The sequence below is a fragment of the Taudactylus pleione genome, unplaced genomic scaffold (assembly GCF_031769625.1).
Source record: "Taudactylus pleione unplaced genomic scaffold, aTauple2 ptg000473l, whole genome shotgun sequence".
NCBI lineage: Eukaryota > Metazoa > Chordata > Amphibia > Anura > Myobatrachidae > Taudactylus > Taudactylus pleione.
The window spans coordinates 11,349,108-11,372,255 of NW_028284875.1; the positions used below are offsets into that span (position 1 = coordinate 11,349,108).

Sequence of the window (23,148 nt, forward strand, 5' to 3'; positions counted from 1 at the left end):
CCGGCAGTGCAGCAATCACAGCCTCACAATGAGTCACACCCGTGAGGCTGTGCTGCTGCTAAACTCCAGGTCAGAGGAGCATGTGATGGGCTCCTTCAATCAGAGCTCAGCACATGCTCCTCTGACCCCACTGAAGAGACTACTGGGGTATATTACCCAGTAGTGCACTGCAGTGCTGAGCCTGACTTCACTGTGCCCTGGTTCTCTCTGCGTGTAGCTGCCGGCCGGCTCAGTCACAGCCTTGATGAGGTAAGCTGCTGCACTGCAGCCTGCCATACAGCTACAAATGACGCCGGGCATTGTGGACCCCTATATTGAGGTGGGCCCCGGTGCAGTGCACCAGTTGCATCGCCAGTATTTCCGCCCCTGACCTTCCCCCCAGCCACGCCACTCTGTCTTCTCCTCATCTATGCCACTCTTTCTTCCTCCATCTGCACCACTCTGTCTCCCCCCCACCCGCATCACTCTGTCTACCTCCCATTCGCTGTCTTCCTCATTCCCTATTGATGTGTGTTCTCCCATTGTGCTAGTCTGTATTTCGTCATCCTACCAATCTGTTTTTACCCATCTGCGCTGCTCTGTCTTCCCGGGTCGATGCCACTCTCTACCCCCATCAACGTTGCTTTATTCTACCAAACCGTGCCACTCTGTGTCCCCTGCATCCGCAACACTGGTTTTTACCCATCTGCATCACTTTGTCCCCCTCATCTACACCACTGATTTCAACCCATCTGCATCACTTTGGCTCCCCTCCATCTGTGCTGCTATATCTCCCCCCTCCCCCTCTCCACACCTTTCTGTCTTCCCCATCCACACCACTCTGTCTCTTCCCCCATCCACCCCACTCTTAGCCCATCTGTGCAGCTCTATCTTCTGCTCAGATCTCAGTTGCATAGACTGCATGTGTGTATTCCAATCAGCACAGAATTCTGTGAATTAGCATCTCCACCATTTTGTGAGTGTCAGCAATCTCACTCTGCAAGAGTGCTGAATCTGCAGTTAACCACAGGGTGTGTGTATATATGTAAATACAAATTCTAAATGTATATAGTGCAGTAGATGTATGTAATATATATGTATGTGTGTGTGTGTGTGTATATATATATATATATATATATAAATTTGGTCTGTCTGTATCTGTTTGCAGTGCTGGGTATGTTTTTATTTTCATGTTGGGGCCAATGTGTTTTTATTATGTGGGGTCAAGTGTATTCTTTTTTTACCTTTCTGTGCCAGTGGGGAAGCGGGGGCCCTTACAAGATTTTGCTATTGGGACCACAAAATTGTAGTTACGCACCTGCGTGTGGCTAAGCGGGAACTTCAGAGTGTAGCGCTTTACATGTAGCGGCCGCTCATTGGCTGGTTACACGTGGGTCCCAGCCAATGAGTGGCCGCTACATGTAAAGCGGCCGCTAATTGGCTAGCGGCCCGTGGGAAATAACAGATGACCACGGTCATCTGTCATTTTGTGAGGTGCAAGTATTATGTCACAACATATACTTGCACCTGTTCGCATGGATCGCGTTACTTGTTTTCTTATTTTGTCAAGAACGTGGATGCTACACAGAGTGGCGCCAGGATGGAGGTGAGTATGGGATCTTTGTTCCAGGTATATCCGTGGAATCTACATAGGACAAGGGGACAGAACAGCTGGCACACCTATGTATGTGTGAATGGCATAGGTGTATGTAATACATTTTTACTGTATACGGTGTGTGTGTACTGTGGTTTTATATCTATTTATTTTACAGTGGGGGTACGGGTGCTAGCCGCCTGCTGGCACTTGTAGTTCCACACGTGCAAAAGGGCAGGCATGCTAGCACCAGTAATTTCACTGTAAAATACAATAGTTTAATACTATTTTACACATTATTAAACCCATAACCACAGACCAGGGGTGCGGGGATGAGCCACGGGCTTCAGATCAAGCCTGGGGTTTCGGGAGAAGGGGGATCCCTTCTTGTGGAGGTACCCACCTCCCCTGAGATCCCTGGCTTGGTCTGACCGGCTTCAGGTGCAAATGCTTTAGCCATGGAGACCCGGTAATAGGGTCTCCTGGCTGTGGCATTACACCCCGGTCGGTTTGGGTCCGGTGCTGGGTTTAAATATAGGGAGGTCCCTACGCAATTTTTTTCCCACTACATTTACAATCAGCACTGGCCCTGCAGTGGTCTCGTTTTGTTCCCCGTAATTTTGGAACCAGGACTGCCTGACCAGTCCTGGGCTGGTTATGCTATTTGGAGGGACCCTACGTCATTTTTTAAAAAGATTTAACCCTTCTTTAACAGGTAGACCACACAAGCAGCCTTCACATATCTCACTGATATGTGCAGGCTGCTTGCTCGGGAGAGTTTTGCAGAGAGAAAACACGGCAATCTTGGGTGAGTAATTTCATCTAAACTTGCGACTCGGGGGAGAAGTCTCGATCTGCTTCACCATTGGAAAACTCACTTTCAGCTAAACTCACTTCTTATTAAATTTGCGAGTTTATAAACGGGAAAATCACCAGAGTTTTGGAGATGCATATGACCTGCGTTTCGGCGATGCAAATCGAGATAAAAAAAAAAAACACTCGATCAGACTCGAATCTTAGTATATTTACCCCTAAGTCTTAAAAGAAGGGTATACCGTTAGAAAAAATGTAGAAAGCAGAAAAATAAAAAGGAAAGGTAGAGAGAATAAAAAAGAAATTGCAACTGTTAAATAGAAAAAACTAAAATGCCAGTAGGTACCTGGCCTTAGAGATGTTGAAGCTATACTATAAGTCTTTATATACTTGGATCAACACCCATCCTTTAAATTGATAGATCATTGTTACTATGACCTTTGCTGATGCAAAATATCCAACTACAGATATCTTGTTTCACCCTGTTTTTCCTCCTTAATTAAGGATAGATGTGCTAAACAGACAGCTAGACAGACAGCTGTTCTAAGACAAAACAGAAATGTTAAGGTAAAATTGAATACATACATTACATTAAAATAGACTTACCAATAATTTGATCTCTTAAGATGTGGAAACATTGTGGTGAAAATAAATGAAATCCATATAACGTAGGCAATTGCAATGTTGCAACTTTAGATCCACCATCCAGTAACAAAATAAGACAACATAATATACAAAAATAAACTGGTCTGCTGTATTTAATAATTTGGTTGTATCCCTGCAAAAAAAAAAAAAAAGGGTAGTAAGAATAAGCTTAGGAATCCACAAATTTTTATTAGCAGGAAAATGGAATTCATTCAAAAATATTATACAATACAATTATATAATATGCACACGAAGAATCATACATATGAAAAATTCAGTATAAGTAAAACTAAATGGTGTCACTTATTTTGAAACTGGGACATAAAAGGAAACTTTTTCAAGCGGCGATTTTTGGAGTGATTTTTTACAACTTTAGAATCTCAGAATTCATCAATGTAAGACAACAAAATAATTGTCAAAAAAACAATTAAAATGCCTCTGCAAGTTTCCCAGAGTCTTTCCACCAGCCTGCTCTATGGAGAGCTGCATGCAAGCCTGATTTGCGGATGGAACTTGTGTTTTTCTATATTGCGTGCATGCTCCGTACGCATCTATAGGCAATTCCAAACCTTACGCATCTCAGTCACATTTCCAAATGCTGCTGAATAGGTGGTAATGGTAAGGGATGTAGTCCGACACTGTAATCCCGGCGTGGTACTACAGACAGGCGTTGAAAACTTGACACCTGTCATTAACCAGACGCCGGGAAGATCGACGCGCGGCATACCGAACGAAGGTAAGCCGGGCACGGACAGCCGCGCGCGGGCGGGGGAGGGTTAGGTTTAGGGCTCCCGGGAGGACTTAGGGTTAGGCACCCACTTGGGCGGGGTTAGGGTTAGGCACCCCCGGGGGGAGGTTAGGGATAGGCACCAACCCAGGCTTAGGTTTAGGCAGCGGGCAAGGGGGGGTGAGGGTTAGGCACTTGGGCAGGAAGTTAGGGTTAGACACCCCTAAGGGAGGGTTAGGGTAGGGAATTAGGTTAGTGATACTTACCTTAGGACGATCAGGATTTTCACCCTTGTCGGGCAGCCGCTATCGGGATTTGAACTGCAGGCCATGCGTCCGGCGGTAATACTTACCACACCCAATGGTAATGGGGCACATGCATTTCGGGTATGTATAAAGAACGAGCTATGCTAAGTTGAGCGTAAGCACAGATCCGTCTATTTTCAGATAGATCTCTTGCATCAATGGTAGGGCTGATGCAAGTGTGGTTTGATAATAATGGTGGGTATGAAACCATGCATATGGATAGGGGAGGTGCGTTTGCATTCATGCGTACAACTCTACATATCATTGTGAGTGCAATTGCGATCGATTTGCACACAACATGAACCTACTGTATGTTGGGGATGTAGTTAAGTAATCATGCTGTCAACGGGAGAATGCCAACGTAATACTAATTGGGTACGGGATCCTGGTGGTCAAGATTCCATGGATCAAAATACGGACAGTCAGAATCCCGACAGTATTAGGTAAGTATCCTAACCCTAAACATCCCCTCCCGCAGCCTAACCCTAAACCTCCCCAACCGCAGCTGACCCACTCCACCCCCCCCTGCAGCCTACCCTAACCATTCCTCCCTGCACCCTAACCCACCCCTAGTGCCTAACCCAAACCCCTAACCCTAACCCTAATACTTACGGTCGGGTTGTCAGTGGTCGGGATTCTGAAGCCGGGATTCCAACAGCTGTCGGGATTCTTGCGCTGGTATTCTGACCACCAGCATACCGACTACATCCCGGGACTAATTTTATATAAAGCATGTTAACTGTGTCTGCATTATAACTTCAAATATAATAGTAATGCATCATGTTTACAGTTATAATGTCGACACTGTTAACAAGCTTTAAATAACATTAGTACTGCATCCTCCCATCGACAACATAAATATCGCCAAATCATATCTATGCCGTATATGGTATGAATTCTGCACACTGACACATCCCCTTGTTGCAATAACACTATAAAATGATGTCTGTTTGGATCCGTTTTATTCACTATACTACAGTACCTTGCAAAGTATTCACCCCCTTGGCTTTTTACCTTTTTTGTTACATTACAACCTGTCATTTATTTCTTTTTTTTATTTGAATTCTATGTGATGGATCTGCACAAAATAGTCTAATTTGGTGAAGAGAAATGAGAAAAATATACATAAAAAATAATCTTTATAAATAAGATTCTGAAAAATGGCATGTGCATATGTAATCACCTCCTTTGCTATGAAGCCCCTCAAAATTTCTGGTGCAACCAATTACCTTCAGAAGTCACATAATTAGCGAAATGAAGTCCACCTGTGTGAAATCTAAGTGTCAAATGATCTGTCAGTATAAACACACCTTTTCTGAAAGGCCCCAGAGGCTGCAACACCACTAAGCATGAAGAACAAGACATTCTCCAAACACGTCAGAGACAAAGTTGTTGAGAAGTACAATTCTGGGTTGGGTTATAAAAAAATATTCAGATCTTTGATGATCCCCCGGAGCACCATCAACTCCATCATCATCAAATGGAAAGAACATGGCACCACAACAAACCTGCCCACCAAAAGTCACAGACCGGCCAAGGAGGGCATTAATCAGAGAGGCAGCACAGAGATCATCGGTAACCCTGGAGGAACTGCAGAGTTCCATAGCAGAGACTGGTGTATCTGACCACAATAAGCCATACACTCCATAGAGCTGGTCTTTATGGAAGAGTGGCCAGAAAAAGCCATTACTTAGTGATAAAAATAAGAAGACACAAGCCAAACGGCATGTGGGCGACTCCCCAAATGTATGGAGGAAGGTGCTCTGGTCAGATGAGACTAAATTTTAACTTTTCGGCCACCAAGGAAAACGCTATGTCTGGCCCAAACGGAACACATCCCATCACCCCAAGAACACCATCCCCACAGTGAAACATGGTGGTGGCAGCATCATGCTGTGGGGATGTTTTTCAGCAGCAGGGACTGGGAAACTGATTCGAGTCGAGGGAAAGATGGATGGTGCTAAATACAGGGATATTCTTGAGCAAAACCTGGTTCAGTCTGCCTGTGATTTGAGACTGGGACGGAGGTTCACCTTCCAGCAGGACAATGGCCCGAAGCATACTGCTAAAACAACACTCGAGTGGTTTAAGGGGAAACATTTAAATGTATTGGAATGGCCTAGTCAAAGCTCAGAGCTCAATCCAATTGAGCATCTGTGGTCAGACTTGAAGTTTGCTGTTCGCAAGCGGAAACCATCCAACATGAAGGAGCTGGAGCAGTTTTGCCTTGAGGAATGGGCAAAAATCCCAAGGGCAAGATGTGGCAAGCTCATAGAGACTTATCCAAAGCAACTTGCAGCTGTAATTACCGCAAAAGCTGGATCGACAAAGTACTGACTTTAGGGGGGTGAATAGTTATGCACGCTGAAGTTTTCTGTTATGTTGTCCTAAATGTTGTTTGATTCACAATATAAAAAAAAAACACAACTTCACAGTTGTAGGCATGTTCTGTGAATTAAATGATGCACACCTTCAAACAATCCATATTGATTCCAGGTTGTGAGGCAACAAAACATGAAAATTGGAAAGGGGGGTGAATACTTTTGCAAGACACTGAATATGCTGTCCTAAAGAAAATTACTGTTTGGACAAAAATACTGTACTGTTTTATTGAAATGTACAGGTTTTGGCAATATTATGGTGGGTAAGTTGGTTTAGGCACACATTTTAAATGAAACCACTAGAGCTTGATCAAATGTATTTATTTGTAACTTTCATGTTGGTAAAAATTACATATTTATTTTGTAAGAGTCATTTATATAGAGCCCAACATCGACTCGCTTGCGAGCGCTCAAGCGCTTGCGAGTCTGAATGATGAAATAGATACAGTATATAGTTTAACTTACATGAACTGGTGATGCAGGATCTGGTTGCACACTCTAATATAAAGAAAATGATAGAAAAATGTTAGATTTGTATACAGGGCTAGTATTTCTAAATACAATGACATTGTAATAATGCAGATTTTCAAAGGAAAGTAGGTTTATCTAAAAAAAAATAAAACTAGATATATTTAATCGAATATATTTTAATGATTTGATTAAATAAAATAATAAAAACATTGGGCCTGATTCAGGGTTGTACAGCTGCAGGGAATCAGCAGTACAGTATCGTACAACTAATATGCTAATGCCGCAGGAGACACCTGAGGTATATAGATGCCACCTGACAGCATCGCAGATTCAAGTGCTGCATCCTAAGACTCAGCATTGGATCTCCTGCGAGCCCATCGGCAATCTGAGTAACCCTGAGGTTATTCAGATTGCATCTCGCAGCTTCGTCCTAGGACAGGAAGTCTGTGCGGAAGAGGCGACCGTGGCCTTGGCACTCCCAGAAGAAAGTTCCTGCATACCGGGGCAGGCTTGCTGGTACCTGTAGTTTGCCTGGTATCCCGACTTTAGATAGACAGTATAAAGGTCGACAATGTCTAGATAGACAGATGTTAGACAGGCAATAGGTCGACGTGGACAAAAGGTCGAAACACACTAAAGATTGACATGGAAGAAGGTAGACAAATTGTCATCATGGTCAAAAGGTCAACATTAAAATTGCTGACACACAAATGGTCGACACTCTTTTTTTTTATGGTTAGGCACTTACCAGAGGGTTAGAGTTAGGGACTTACCCCGACGGTTAGGTTTAGGCACTTACCCCGATGGTTAGGATTAGGCACCAGGAGGGAGGACTAGGGTTAGGCACTTACTGGAGGGTTAGGGTCAGGCACTGGAAGGGACAGTTAGGGTCAGGCACCTACCCCGACAGTTAGGGTTAGGCACCAAGCGAAGGGTTCGGGTGAAGATTAGAGATAGGAAAAAAAAATGTTTCGACCATTTGTGTGTCGAACCATTTTCGTAGCAGGGACCATTTGTGGATGGCAATGGTGAGGTGGCGAATTAAAGGGAGATGTGTTGTGACCATTTTCGGGGTGTGTCTCTGTCTGCGACTCCAGCATCTCAGTTCCCGTAGCCATTGTGCGCGACCATAGGGCTACTCGACTGATTTGTGATTGATGCTGCATCCTTCTATGCAGCCACTTGGATTTGCGAAGCCATCAGTGGGCGTCACAATACAAATACCAGCGGCTACAACATCTGCATATTCTTGCACAGCCACTGTATACAAATTCACAGCTGCATCAGCATTACCGTACAATCTTGAATCAGGCCTCCTGCTGGCAAACCAACTATTGCAAACCTCTCTTACAAATAGACAGAAGATGCCCCGTCCTTTGCTGCTTGGCTTGGTGAATTCCACTGTCTCTCATGAACATAACTCGTATTTTGTATACTAAACAAAAATGTCCTGCTAAATTTGAAAAAGTGGTTCTCTTTGGCAGTACTCTGGAACTGGAGCCTACAGCTACAGTATTTGATGTTACCTGGGTGTCCTCTTTTGATATGTGTACTGTGATCTCTTTTTTCTTTATGCTTCTCATGCATGAATGACTCTATGTTTTTTTTTGTGCATTGTCTGACGTTTTACTTACATGTTATACTATATTACAATAGTATTATTATTATTATTATTATTAGTCAACTGAACTGTTGTTTAGGCCTTGTAATTTTCTTAGATGTGTTGTTGCACACATTTATCTGCTTCTTATGTTTTTTTTATTGACCTTTATTAGTTTATTTTTAAAAATCTCAATAAAAATTCCTAATTAAAAAACAAAAATCACAATTTTTCACAATCAATAATCACTCTTCCTATTACTCTACCTTCATCACTAACATGTCACTATCCACACATCACACACCTGTATGACAAATGACGGACAATAATATGCAATCAGAAAATGGAAATATGAAATATTGTCAGGATGAAAAGGATAACTATTATACATACTTTCCTACCTTAAGAAGGCAAAACTGACAGCTAGCGATAACAACACAAAAATGGAAAATCCAAATATCTTTAAAGAGGTTTTGGTGCAGAACCAAAAATCCAAAAAAGGATACACAGATGGCAAGCAGTATGGTTAGGAAATCCTCCAGCATGTTTTCAGTTCTGGAAGTTAAATATGAAAAAGAAATATTGAAATAAATGAATTGATTGTTTTAGTTATATGAACAAACAATATTGTGCCCTGCTTACAAATGCACATTTCAAACCTACATTTATAAACTCAAAACACATCATATGCCTATGTAATAACATGGTTTGGTCGATAAGAAGAAAAAGTATGATTATATATAATTAGGTATGTGCACCGACCCCCGTGTTTTGGTTTTGGATCTGTATCTCCTCGTGTTTTGGATCTGGATTTTGTTTTGCCAAATCCGCCCCTTGTGTGTTTTGGTTTTGGATTATGTTAGGGTATGAGTCCGCACTAGTTAAATACATACATGAGATGATAATATATTGACATATGAAGATACAAATGAAAATACAGAAAACCAACATTCTGGTCTATCCTAACTGTAAAATTCATTGGATGACTCCTGGTTGGTGGTGCACCCGCAAAATTTGTGTAAAACACATGAAGCAAAAGGTAGAGATATTTTCTTGTTAGGAACAAGGAAATATATCAAGAATAGAACAAATTAGCCTTGCGCGGGGCACTCTTGGAAAATAATATCAGTAATTTGTAAATGATATGGTGAAAATTAAGCTAAAACTTAACATTTATTATGACCTAAAATAAAGCTCTCTCATGAGAGTAATTACAATAAGGAACGAATGATGTACAATAAAATCAACAGTCACAGAGAGTGTGTGAAAGAGTTGACAAAATAAACAATGAAACATACAATATAAATCAAAACGGTGAATCAGCCGTATATGTAAGGTCAGAAGTGGGTCGCAGATCGAGGTTCAATCATCCTATCATAGGATTAATGTATGATGCGACCGTTCATAAATAATATAAACATTTAAATGAATATTGTCTAAATAGAAAAAATATTGTCTAATAAGACAAGAGGCGAAAATATACAGCAGACCTCAAGACCTCAGTCCTCAAATGAGAATTCATAGAGGAACTAGGAGGATACACCTCAAATAAAGTTTGAATACAATTGAGAATTATTCTAAAACATCTTGATAGGGGAACCTAAATAAGTATGTATATAATCATTTGTATTAAGTCTAATTAGATACATCTGACAAAATAAGAATCATGAGTTAGATCATACATTTGTTGTTATTCATTGAACAAATTCCTGGATCATAGAATGTCAGAAAAAGGTACATAAATCAACCTTCCAAAATCGGTCTTAGATCAGCGTCTCAATTCCACCTGTGACATAAATCACTTATAATAATAATCATCACTGAACATACTGAAGGTGCTAGTTAACACATAATGATGAAAATAAGAGTTATATAGTGTTTATTGCACCTATTGAATCAATACACCAGTGAAGAATCTCTGTCACCTAAAGGGGAAATAAAGTTTTGTAAGAGCATATAACTTCCCAGTAGTGAGATCACTGGTTTGGATATGTACTAACACAATTATACATTGTTCATATGTCATGCAATAAGCGTTACCAATAGAGTTCAATTGGTAAAAGTGTTGCAAATAAAACAAGATGTTAATCTAGAGTGGTGATGAAAAAAGTAAGGTCTGGAATAAATGGACGTGCAGTCACTTCTGCTTTCCCCCATCTAAATCAGATGGGGGATGAGAGAGTGACTACAACGTGTATGCCAGATGAAGTAAAAGACAGCGTTTCTACTGTCTGAGATGGCAATTGCGTCTCTCCCCTGATACCAACCGGCATTGCAGGGGAAGTCAAGCGCTACAGACTCAGATGAGAGAACGCTAGTAGAGGGATAGGGAAGTACCTGTAGGAAGAGCCTGTTCAATGCAATGAGGTGCGTGTGAGGTTCTGCTACTGTGAGCAATGAAGAAAGGACGCGCGTTTCGCCGGGAAGGCTTGGTCACCTGATCACCGGGAAAGACTCCTGCTTACTACTAGATAAGGAGCTGAGGTCCAATCAGCGTGTTTAATTTCAGAGTGACAATAGTGAGAGCCAATGATTCCAGGTTGTTCGATAACCAATTACATTCCACACTGGTGCTCAAGCGTGTGTTACAGATGTAATTAGCATATGTAAACAGATAGTGAGTCATCGTTCTCACTATGTAAAGGGACTGCTATGTAGAATTAGACAATCTTTAATTCCATTCACAGTGACTGGGAGATATTAGGTGGAGACAGAAAAAGCAAGCAAATATTAAATACGTACTCCTGTTGTGTATAGCAAGAAATTGCGCACTACAGCAGATAAATTAAACGTATTAATTGTCATATATGGATCATCAGGCAGTTTGTCTGGAGACGGAAAACAGGGACATAAGTAGATATAAAAGATAAAAAGGATAATAAGATGTAAGTAGAGAGGTAGTGTGAATAAGGTATAAAATATACTGGGGAGAGAAGTAATATGTAAATAAGTATAAATAAAATGTAGATATGAGGAAATATAACGATAAATGACAATGCAAGTAAAAATAAGGTATGAGACAAATTGAGATAAAAATGAATTATATGAAATAAATTAAGAGGAAATGTCAAAAGAGTGAGATGACACAAAGCAGAAGAAGAGCGTGAAATGGTTAAGACCATATGCGGAAAAGTGGGCAAAAGGAAATATAATAAATAAGAAAAAATAAATAAATGAAATATGAAACATTTTAATAAAATTAAGAGGTTAGGTGGTACCAAAACGTAAAATGAATATGTGATACAAATATGGTGAAGTTATAATGGTGATGAAGACAAAAAGGGGGAACAATGGGTGAAAGACAAATAAATAGGACTCCCAATATAACAGGGAGATAAAGAGCTTGTTGGGGGGTGGATTATTAACAATGATAGAGGTAAGTACACCTTGATGGTGGTGAGTGTGCAAGGTAAAAGTGAATGATAAGAGTAAGGATATATAGAAAGGGACAGTGGCTGGGTACCCAAGTATGAGGGATAAAAGAATCATAGTGAGCTGGAATATTAAATAGGTAAAGAGTGGGATAATTACTCTGTAAGAAAGACACCATAATTGATATTCTCATTTAGTCCTCCTGGCATCAATGTCCCCAAGCGGAAGATCCATTCGCTTTCTTTCTTTTGTAAGGTTTTATTCAAGTCTCCCCCTCTCAGTCCAAGTTTGATTCGTTCCAGTCAAAAGAACTTAAGATCCTGTAGGCATCCAGAGTGTTTGTGATAAAAGTGTCTGGCTACAGAAGTGAGTTGTTTCATTTTTGAAATGTCTGTTCCTGCATTGCGTATGTTGCCCAGATGTTCGAGGATCCTGATTTTAACCATCCTCGAAGTCATGCCTACATATTTCTTTTCGCAGGGGCATATAATACAGTATATAACATTACTGGTTTTGCAGTTAAAGAACTCATTGATTTTAATTGTTTGACCAAATCTATCTGTAATTACTTGAACGGTTGTTATATGTGGACACGTTTTGCAGTTACCACATGGATGGCTCCCCACAATGGTGGGGGTATGAATATGGTGGTTAGTAAGGTGACTCCTAACCAAACAATCTTTAAGGTTGGGTGCTCTCCGCCAACTCATATTGACCTTGTCTCCCAGATTGGCAGCTAAGTCGTTGTCTGATAGAAGAATATGCCAATGTTTTTGTAAAACATCTTTGGCCTCTCTCCAACTATTGCAGAAGTCGCCAATAAATCTGATCACCTTGGTACTCTCTTTTGGAGTTTTATTACCAAAGATCAGAGTTTCTCTGGAGGTTCTTGCAACCTCGTTATGGGCTTTTTTAATTAGTTTTCTGCTGTATCCCCTATCAAGTAACCTAGATGTTAGTTCTTTGCCCTGGGTCTCAAAGGAGTCATCATCTGAGCAGTTCCGTCTTAATCTAAGGAATTCACCTTTACGGATATTGTTGATAGTGGGAGGGAAATGTGAACTACTATTGTGTAATAAGCTGTTAGTGGAGGTCTCTTTTCTATAGATCTCTGAGCAGATTTTGGAGTTTGTTCCCTTGTATAGCCTGAGATCCAGAAAAGCAATACTAGTACTGCTGCTATTGCAAGTAAGTCTCAGGTTGATGGTATTATTATTGAGATGTTCAACAAACTTGTGAAGTTCTTCTTGCGATTCATCCCAAATCATTAGGATGTCATCAATGTAGCGCATCCAACTGACAATGTGTTGGGTATAATTGTCATTGTCATCATGAAAAACATACTCTCTTTCCCACCAACCTAAGAAGAGGTTAGCGTATGTCAGTGCACAGGCTGCACCCATCGCCATTCCTCTTATTTGTATATGAAAATGGTTATTGAAAATGAAATAATTATAATGCAAAACAAAGTCCAAAAGTTCCAAGAGAAAGTCCTGGAAGTCTCCCATTTCTTCCATGCTGAGAAAGTATCTAACAGCATGGATCCCTAAATCATGAATTATTGATGTATAAAGTGATTCAACGTCAAGGCTCACAAGTAGATAGGTGTCTTCAAGGGTAACATCATGTGTCTTTTTTAAGACATCGGTAGTATCCTTAATATACGACTGGAGACTAAGGACATGTTGGCGTAAATGTATGTCAAGAAAACAACTGGCCTTTTCTAATAATCCCCCATTTCCTTCACAATTGGTCTGCCCGGTGGATTATGTAGATTTTTATTAACTTTGGGTAGGAGGTAGAAGGTCGGAGTCCTAGGGTACGAGACCCATAGATAGTCATACTCCATATTAGTAATTACTCCATTGTAGACGGCTCTGTCTATGATTCTTGAGTATTTTGTTTTGAAATTGTCCGTGGGATCAAAGAGGGTTGTTTTGTAACAGGTGACATCCTGTAACTGTCTATTGGCTTCTTTGAGATATTGGTTAAGTGGCCAGATCACAATATTCCCACCTTTGTCAGATGGCTTGATAACCACGTCATCCCAGTTCCTAATTTCTTTGAGAGCTTGTCTATGTGGAAATGAAAGGTTCCCATGTGGTTTGCGTCATCTCTGATGTCTATAAATATTGTCAAAGACACGAGAGACCAATCTCAAAAAGACACCAACCTCCGGGCAAAGTGTTTCCAGGGGAAAAAAAGTGGAGCGTTTTTTACAGAGGGGTCTTGTATGAGTAGCTTGAGAAATCGTGTCTTGATCTAATTCTGTCAAGGCCACAAGAGCGTCTAGTTCCAATTGTGAAAGATCATCAATGTTCATACTCATAGTTGTTTACTCTGTCCTTTGTTGTTTAGAGCTATGAAATGTCGTCAATAAAAGTTTCCTCCCAAAGAGTTTTAAGTTTGTTTCCCATTTGAATCTATCAAATTGATGGGTAGGGGAGAAGGATAGGCCCTTACTGAGCACTTGTTTTTGGATATCATTGAGAATATGATCAGACAAGTTTATAATCTCAAGAGATGGTATTGAGAGTTCTATTTTTTGTTGAACCTGGTTGAGTAACGGCTTGGGGATTGAATTTCCCATCTGTCTTTTTTCTTGCCCCCCCCACCTCGTTTTGGATATATACGGGGTGGCCGCGGGTGCCCCTGGTTTCCTCTAAAAAAATTGGAAAATGTAAAGGGTTATCCTCTCTCTGAGTGTGTGGATTTTTGAATTGAGAGTTTACATCCCATGGGTCATCAATGTCAGAAATATCAGTTTCTGACGAAGATGGTGTATGGTCAAGAGGGCCAGTATTTCTTTTCCTCTGAATTTGATTCCAGCGGAAAATATTTCCTGTCAGAAAATCATGTTTATCCCTATTAAACTTGTTTAGTTTGTGATCTATTATAGTTTTGTCATATTCTTCTAGTTCTTTTTTGATTTTATTAAAATAATTTTGTAATGACGGATTTTGTTCCCATTGTTCTAGTGTTTGTCCTAATCTGTCCACCTCTCTAGTACATTCTTCTAAAATCAAATGGTCGTGTTTGATTAGCATTCCCATTAGTTCTTGGGAACATTTAAGAAGAGTACTTTCCCATTCTTTCCGTAGATTGTCAGTACGTAGTTCAAATGTAGGAAATAATTTGGGACGTAAACCTCTAGGAGTTATTTTATGTTTGACGTAATTCTCTAAACTAAAAACATCCCAATTGATACGGGTTTGTTTTTGTAGAGTCCGTTTCAATAAATAAAGCTCGTTTTCCCAACCAGAATTGGAATCTAAGCTGGCGGTCTCTATAGAGAAAATACCGTCCACATCCTCTAAACGTCGTCTATTGTTGAGTTCTGTTTTAAGATTGAAGCTAGTCATGGTAAAATAAAATAGTATATGTCATGATATAGAGATTATCAGAGATAAGGGACTGATGAGATAATAGTAAGCAGAAGTTTTAAACCATTTGGTTTTGGATCTGGATTTTTAAAAAAAAAAATCATAAAAACAGCTAAAATCACATAATTTGGGCCTGTTTTTGTTCCTACAGTATTATAAACCTCAATAACATTTATTTCCAGTTATTTCCAGTCAATTTTGACTACCTCACAGCTCACAATATTTATTTAATCTAGTTTAGGCCAAAAGGTTGCATCCAGCTAGCTGACTGACAGCTAAGAGACAGCAGTGGGCAGCACTAACATGTGGCAGTTCAGCTTCCAACATGGCACAGAGTGGCATTGCAGTGGTAATAAACTAAATGACCCCTAGGAAGTTTAAAAACCATGAATGTTTTCATTAATCAAGAACTTGGTCAGAGACCCCAGGGAATTGGAATACTTTTATAGGCTGAAGACAGGGAAAGGACCGAAGGATTTATTAGTTTTTAATTTATTTTTTATCTTTCTTTTTATTTTTTGTGGATTGATATTATTAATTTATTTCATTTTTATTTTTTTTACACTGGGGAAGAGCACCCCTGAACGAGGCAGCAGCCCCTTGATGAACAACACAGACAGCACCCCTTCTTTATGTACAATAAAGCATCCCTGCCAAGTGCGGACAGACCACCTGCAGTGCAGAGTCACAAATACGTGGACGATAAACTGATGTCTGTCCAGCAGTGTCACTAAACAATAAAAGCACAGCTAAGTTGCTAACGCACAAAAAAAAGAAGCACTTTTCTTTTTTTTACACTGGGGAAGAGCACCCCTGACTGACAGAGCACCCCCCCTGGACAACACAGCACCCCTTTATGGACTGCAGCCCTAGCCCCTTGATGGACAGGACAACAACACAGCACCAGCCCTTACGTATAACTCAGCAGCAGCCCCTTGATTGACAGAACAAGTGACACAGCAGCTGCAGCACCCACCCACTGAAGTCCCCCTTTATATACTGCAGACCCAGCCCCTTTATGGACAACACAGCAGCAGCCTTCAGCCCCAGACCCCGACAGGACAAGTTGGACAACACACTGACACATACAGTGACAGCAATACGTTTGTTCAGTTCACCATCCACACGCGGAGTGAAAATGGAATCCAAAACTGATGAGAATCTGACAACAGGAGGATGACGTTTTGCCTCGTTTTGAGATCCGAGTCAGACGGGAAAACCCGAGCCGGTCCTGGATCAGACTCAGAATTGCAATGCTCGGGTGGGTCCAGTTCTCTGAGAACCGGACCCGCTCAGCTCTACATATAATACAGTTTAGGTCACTTGGTGAGTAACCTCAATTACAAACTTCAGAACAGAGAGGGAACCTAGCCAGAAAAATAATGTTTCGTAGTTCACGTACTTAAAAATTCAGAACTACATATATGATTTGTATTTTACCATTGTCAGAGGCTACAACCCTCTTACCTGCCTAAATTGTGGCATCAGCTGCAGCCCCTAGAAGCCGGTAGGGCTGCCATTATCGCAAGGGAGTGGTTTCCAGTGGGAAGCGCCCACTGCTGTCATAGTCCAGACTGACAGTCTCAGGGAAATAAAAGACCTACCCCTGCGTGTCTGGCTGTGATTAGCAGGGAGCATTTCCAATCGGAAGACACTGCCCCTGCTAGGCACTGGGGGTGGCGGATTTTATTGGGGGGGGGGGCTGCAGCTCATGAGCAAGTGGCCTTGTTATGGCCTGTTATGGTGTGTCTCTGATACTACCCCAGCCAAGTACTTTCTTTCCTGTGACAAGTGGAAGCACAAAAGAACACTAATTGGAAGTGCATTGTAAAAGCTATGATGAATATGGATCCTACTTTGCAACTAGAAATGTTTGCTATCTAACCTGGGGCCTTGTGTTAATATGTACCACAGTCTAGGTGAAATATATAAGCATGATGAAGCACAGAGGTGCCAGACAAAGGGCCTGATTCAGCAAGGAACGCAACGGCTAATGCAATAGCGATTACCCACGCAGTGCGAAACCATCAGTACAATTGAGTACCATGGCAGCCTCACGCACACTTGCACAAGCTCTGACATTACGCAGAAATTGCAAACTTCCACGCACGCCATAAGGCCTCAGGCTGCGTAAGGCATTGCAGTGGATAATTTATGCACGCCCCTGCAACGGCGCTGAAATGCACTGGCACGCCTGCGTTTGCCCGACCCCCTGCGTTTGCCCGACCCCCCCCCCCCCCCGTTACCACCCACAAACCGCACTTCCTGTCAATCACTACGCGATGGGTCTGCGTAGTCAGTGCGATCTCAGCCCCAATCGCAATGGCTAGTTCACGCACACGTACTGTGATGCATATGCAGTATGCAACAATCGGCCGATTGCGTGCGTATTAGCAACTGTGTTCCTCACTGAATCAGGCCCAAAGTTGTGATGAATGGGAACCACAGACTTTCATGTCACAGGTGTCAGAGGACAATAAGGACTTCACATCTTACTATCCTTATTCTGACAGGTGGATATTGACCACTGACACTCAGTAGCACTGGAGATTCACTAACTTTACATGGGATTATTGCATATGGATTATAAGGAGATAGTATTTTAAGGAATCATCATCTGGAGCAGTATTGCTGGGCATACTAATCCTGTTGGCCATATTAATCTGCACATGACTGCATACACGTGTCCTCATACACCTACGTCTATACGCAATTCAGTGCAAGACACCCAGTGCGACTGGGGTGCCCTAAGAGATGTAGTGTACTATCTTTTTTTTTTACATTTTGTTTATTATTCGCATCGCAGATGCAGCGAGAGCCGCTCACTGTGTACCAGAGACACTGGGCTGTGACTTACATCGTACAGGAATTAGTTTTACACAGCACTTGATATATAGATTTTGGACAAAATTTACTAAGCGGCGGGTTCTAAAGCCCGGCGGTTTGGTGGCGGTTGGCTATCGGCAGATTTGCTAAGGCCAAAACCGCTTCAAAACTGCTGTCAAAACAGAATTCAGAAAAGAATAGCATAGTACTAGGGCTAAATTACTAGTCAGCGGTTTTGGTGTCATTTAGAAACCGCCGTCAACCCGCTAAATTTTGCCCTTAGACTCATTTACACACAGATGTACACACAGATGTCCACACCCTGTGCCGGCTTCTGCGCACACATATGCATATTATGCAGATAAAACTAGTAAGTAGAATAAGGAGAAAACATTAACTGATAGGTATTAATGAACATACTTACTTATCCAGCAGTGCCAACAATGCCAGTCTATCACACCAAATTTTTACCCATTTGCCAGGAAAGATGCGAAATTTATAAAATTGCTTTTTTGGAAAGCTCTTCTCTGATGAGACATGTGACAAATCTTCAGTAGCGCGACTCAAATGCTGCAAGACATATAAAATACTTATACTTCTATTGTTTGTTTACATTTTCAGTTGTAAACTATATTATTCTTTTTTTTTTAATTATGTAATTGTTATTAAAGGTTTTGAGAGAAAAATACAATCAAATAGGGAAACAGGCATATATACTGTATGAGGAATATTGCATAAGGATATACAAATCAGTAAACAAATGACAAAATAGAGGTTAGCCATTGTACTGACGGACATGAGAAACTGAGAAAGAGGAACAATTACACACAAAATACCCCACAACAGTCACGGATAACCTAGGCAACACCCGAAGCGCCATTCAGGCGTACACACAATAAAACCAAAGTAATAATGGGGTATAAATGACATATAATAATGTGAAAAATAAAAAATTCACATCAGCCAGGATATCAAAACTTCCCATAACCCCCAAACCTATATACCATATCCCTAACCTATAAACTAAACAAATACAAATAAGTAATAATTACACTTAAAACAAACCTTCCCATAACCCCCCACCCTGTTTAGCCTAACCCCAAGTCAGATATACCTGGATCCTTATATTAACCACATCCTAACTACACTACATATAACATACCTAACCTAACAACCCCCCCCCCCCCCCTTCCCCCAAGCCATAGAAAGGATTGAAATGTCGTACAAATGACTGGGGCTAATAACTACTGTAAGTGACCAAAAAACATGGCTTAAGGAAGGCTAGACCCAGCTCTGCCGCACTATGGACTTTCTCCATTGGAAAATTATTGAAAGTTTACAGATAAACATAGAACACAAAGGATATAAAATAGAAAGTACAGAATTATGGTATAACATACCTTTGATAATTATTTTTCTTTGGGGTCCATAGAGTCCACAGGAATTACCTTGGGGTATATAGTTGGATCGCATCCAATGAACCAAACAGCAAAGCTTTGGAGCTCACAGCATGCACAGGTCCTTCTCCCTATATACCCCATCCCCAGCCACAGGCATTGAATTTGTAACCAAGCCTTGCGCAAGAGACGGAGAGTGGAGAAGAAAGAAAAATTACACAAGAAACACTCAATCATGAGAAGAGGGAACTTGTGAATAAAAAGGAGTAAAGAACAGATCCTAACTGAGGCTAGGTGCGTCAGGGTGGGCGCCCTGTGGACCCTATGGACCTCGAAGAAAAATAATTATCAATTACCATAATTCTATATTTCTTCTTCAGGTTCCATAGGGTCCACAGGAATTACCTTGGAGACGTCCTAAAGCAGTTCCCTTACGGGTGGGGATGCTCCTGCGTAGAGAGTAGAATCCACAGCCCAAAGGAAGCATTCCTGGGAGGCAAATGTATCAAAAGAATAGAATTTGATAAACGTATTCACAGAAGACCAAGTGGCTGCCTTGCAAAGCTGTTCAGCCTAGGCACCATGTCTTACTGCCCACGATGGTCCCACTGACGGAGTGGAATGTGCTGTTACTCTGTTAGGAACAAGGAGAGCAGCCTGAGTATAGAAAAGTAAACAATGTAGCGCTGGACTAATTAGAAAATAGAAAACTAATACACACAGCTGTAGACGGCACCTAGAGATTGTGCTTCAAATATCACGATAGGCTCTACTCTACCTATCAGTTTAAAAAAAAAACAGACCAACAATAAGATTAGAACAATGAAGCGCTATCTCAATATTAAAATAAAACAATGTTTAATATTACAAATATATAAATATATAGATGGCCACAATATAGACTTACAGCGTATAATTAAAATTATCTAAAATTCAAAGGAATATAATGATCTCAATATCACAAAACACTGTTTATGGACTCAATAACTAGCAGCTTTTGTATTTGGTGATACGATACAATTGTATCAATTAGTATTCACAATATCGGAAAAAAAATTTCCCTTTACATAATTCAAAGACAATAATCTGTCCAATTGATGCAGAAAAAATTGAGGATCCAACGTGCTTGTATTAAATATTTTCCATTTTTCTCCCCATAAGACTCCTGTGTTATAACAAACTTTATAGTTCCATAAAACGTCCAATATAGAATATAAAACAATGTGTACAACTTAATTAAGTTGACATTGGACGAAGTTCCAATATATATATATATATATAGAAGCAATCCTCCTGTTTATATAGGAGTTTATATATCCAAGATATTTATTGGCTGGAAGAGCCCGCTTTTCTTGCTTTCTCTGGTAAAGCAGACCGGGCTTGTGAAATAATCATCAGAAAATGAAATGCTACTGCCGCTGTATTAGCGCTGTATGGACACAGTTTTCTATGCAGTTAGCAGCTCCTCCTGGTATGGAGACCGGGGTAAAGGTCCGTTTATCAGTCAATCAATTTTATGTGATACGTGGTGCACTCACGTTTTTCCAGAAGTCGGACCTTTCTCCTCTGTTCCATGGGAGTCTGTCTGCGAACAGTCTCTGTAGCAGCGGTTAGCTGTTGCTGGCGTCTGATGTGTATAGCCTGCACCCTTCTCCTCTGCTCTACAGAGACCGGGGGCAGGCAGTATTCCACAGCAGTGTCCGCTGGTGTTGGTATCTAGTGTGTACAGCTGACACACTAAGTGTGATCACGCAGGCAGCATGCAATTTGCTGCCGTAAACCTTCCACACGTTATTACGCCTCTCAAACGTTCAGCGGTTTCCTCAGGAACTGGTTAGTGTGGGGCTGCATTGCTCCTTATTTAAAGGGTAACTAGAATACCAACTGCTGCATATAATTAAGGATTTAGAGTGCTTGTTCATCCCATGTGGAAGCTATTTAACAAGACTTTGATTGCCATATACTTATATTCACAGCCAGCATATCTTGGACCGCTATTCTAATATAAAACAAAGAAACCATCTGTATATCTTCTTATTTCGTTCATTTAACTGTCTATAGATATCCAAACATATATAGAAGACAAAAAGATAAAACCTACACATCAATATTAATAATCATTAATGATATAAAGATTAAATTGGTTAAAACGAACTCCAAAAAAAAAATTAAGTATATATATATATATATATATATATATATTTATTAGGGGTGTGCACCGGCCACTTTTCGTGTTTTTTGTTTTGGTTTTGGATCTGGATCTTTCTTCGTGTTTTGGATCTGGATTGGTTTTGCCAAAACCACCCTTCCGTGTTTTGGGTTCTGGGTTTTGGATCTGTATTTTTTTGAAAAAAAAGCATAAAAACAGCTAAAATCACAGAATTTGTGGGGTTTTATGCTCCTATTCAATTATTAACCTCAATAACCTTCATTTCCACTCATTTCCAGTCTATTCTGAACACCTAACACCTCACAATATTGTTTTTATGGCTAAAAGGTTGCACTGAGGTAGCTGGATGACTATGCTAAGCGACACGAGTGGGCGGCACAAACACGTGGCCCATCTAGGAGTGACACTGCAGTGGCAGACAGGATGGCTGTTTGAAAAACTAGGCCCCAAACAGTACATACTGCAAAGAAAAAAAAGAGGTGGAAGATGGAATTGTCCTTGGGCCGTCCCACCCACCCTTATGGTTGTATAATAGGACATGCACACTTTAACAAACCAATCATTTCAGCGCCAGGGTCTGCCACATGACTGTGGCTGAAATGATTGGTTCGTTTGGGCCCCCACAAAACAAGCTGGCAATTAATGTATCCCTGCACAAACTGGCTCTACGGAGGCAAGATGTCGTCCTCATCCTCCTCATCCACCGATTCCTTGGATAAAACAGGAAAAAGGGATTTAGGTATCCCTGGACTGCTTACGGAATTAGCCAAAGTTTCTGAACTTGACAGTAACTTTTTATGAACGTGCTGCAGGTGCCGTATAAGGGAGGATGTTCCTCGGTGGTTAACGTCCCTACCCCTACTTATTTCACCTTTACATATGGTACAGTACATATGGCAAGACAGTTGTTGTCCGGATTTGGATAGAAATATTGCCAGACCAAAGAGGTGGAATGTTTGGTCTTCTGCCCAGGCATGACCGTGATGGGCTTTTTCATCCCACGGACAACAACTGTCTCCCCCGGAGCCTGATTTAAACAAACCAAATCACCATCAGAATCCTCCTCGCCAACTTCCTCCTCAGCGTCAGCTACACCAGTATCCTCATCCTGTTGTACTTCAACAGTGACATCTTCAATTTGCATATCAGCAAGTGGACTGTGGGTGCTCCTTTCAGCACTTGCAGGGGGCGTGCAAATGGTGGAAAGAGCCACCTCTTCCCGTCCAGTGCTGGGAATGTCAGGCATCGGAACCGCCACCACACTTGGACTCTCCTTGGGGATTTGTGATATCTTCTTAGAACGCACAGTTCTTCGCTGTGCTTTTGCCAGCTTAACTCGTTTGATTTTTTTAGCGGGAGGAGGGCTTCCATCGTCATGCGAAGCTGAACCGCTAGTCAGGAACATAGGGAAAGACCTTAGCCGTTCCTTGCCACTCCGTGTCATAAGTGGCATATTGGCAAGTTTACGTTTCTTTTCAGATGATT

The 23,148-nt window shown here is 41.1% G+C and overlaps 1 protein-coding gene across 1 annotated transcript in view; it reads right to left on the reverse strand.

The window, feature by feature from the left end:
• PCNX2 (pecanex 2) overlaps nucleotides 1-23,148 on the reverse strand; it is a 449,190-nt gene that overhangs the window by 316,637 nt on the left and 109,405 nt on the right. Inside the window, exons 10-13 of the mRNA XM_088448947.1 lie at nucleotides 18,521-18,666; nucleotides 8,917-9,070; nucleotides 6,910-6,942; nucleotides 2,993-3,164 (exon numbers count right to left, since the gene is read on the reverse strand). Of these exons, the coding sequence (XP_088305073.1) occupies nucleotides 2,993-3,164; nucleotides 6,910-6,942; nucleotides 8,917-9,070; nucleotides 18,521-18,666 (505 nt within the window). The remainder of the gene's footprint in view (nucleotides 1-2,992; nucleotides 3,165-6,909; nucleotides 6,943-8,916; nucleotides 9,071-18,520; nucleotides 18,667-23,148) is intronic.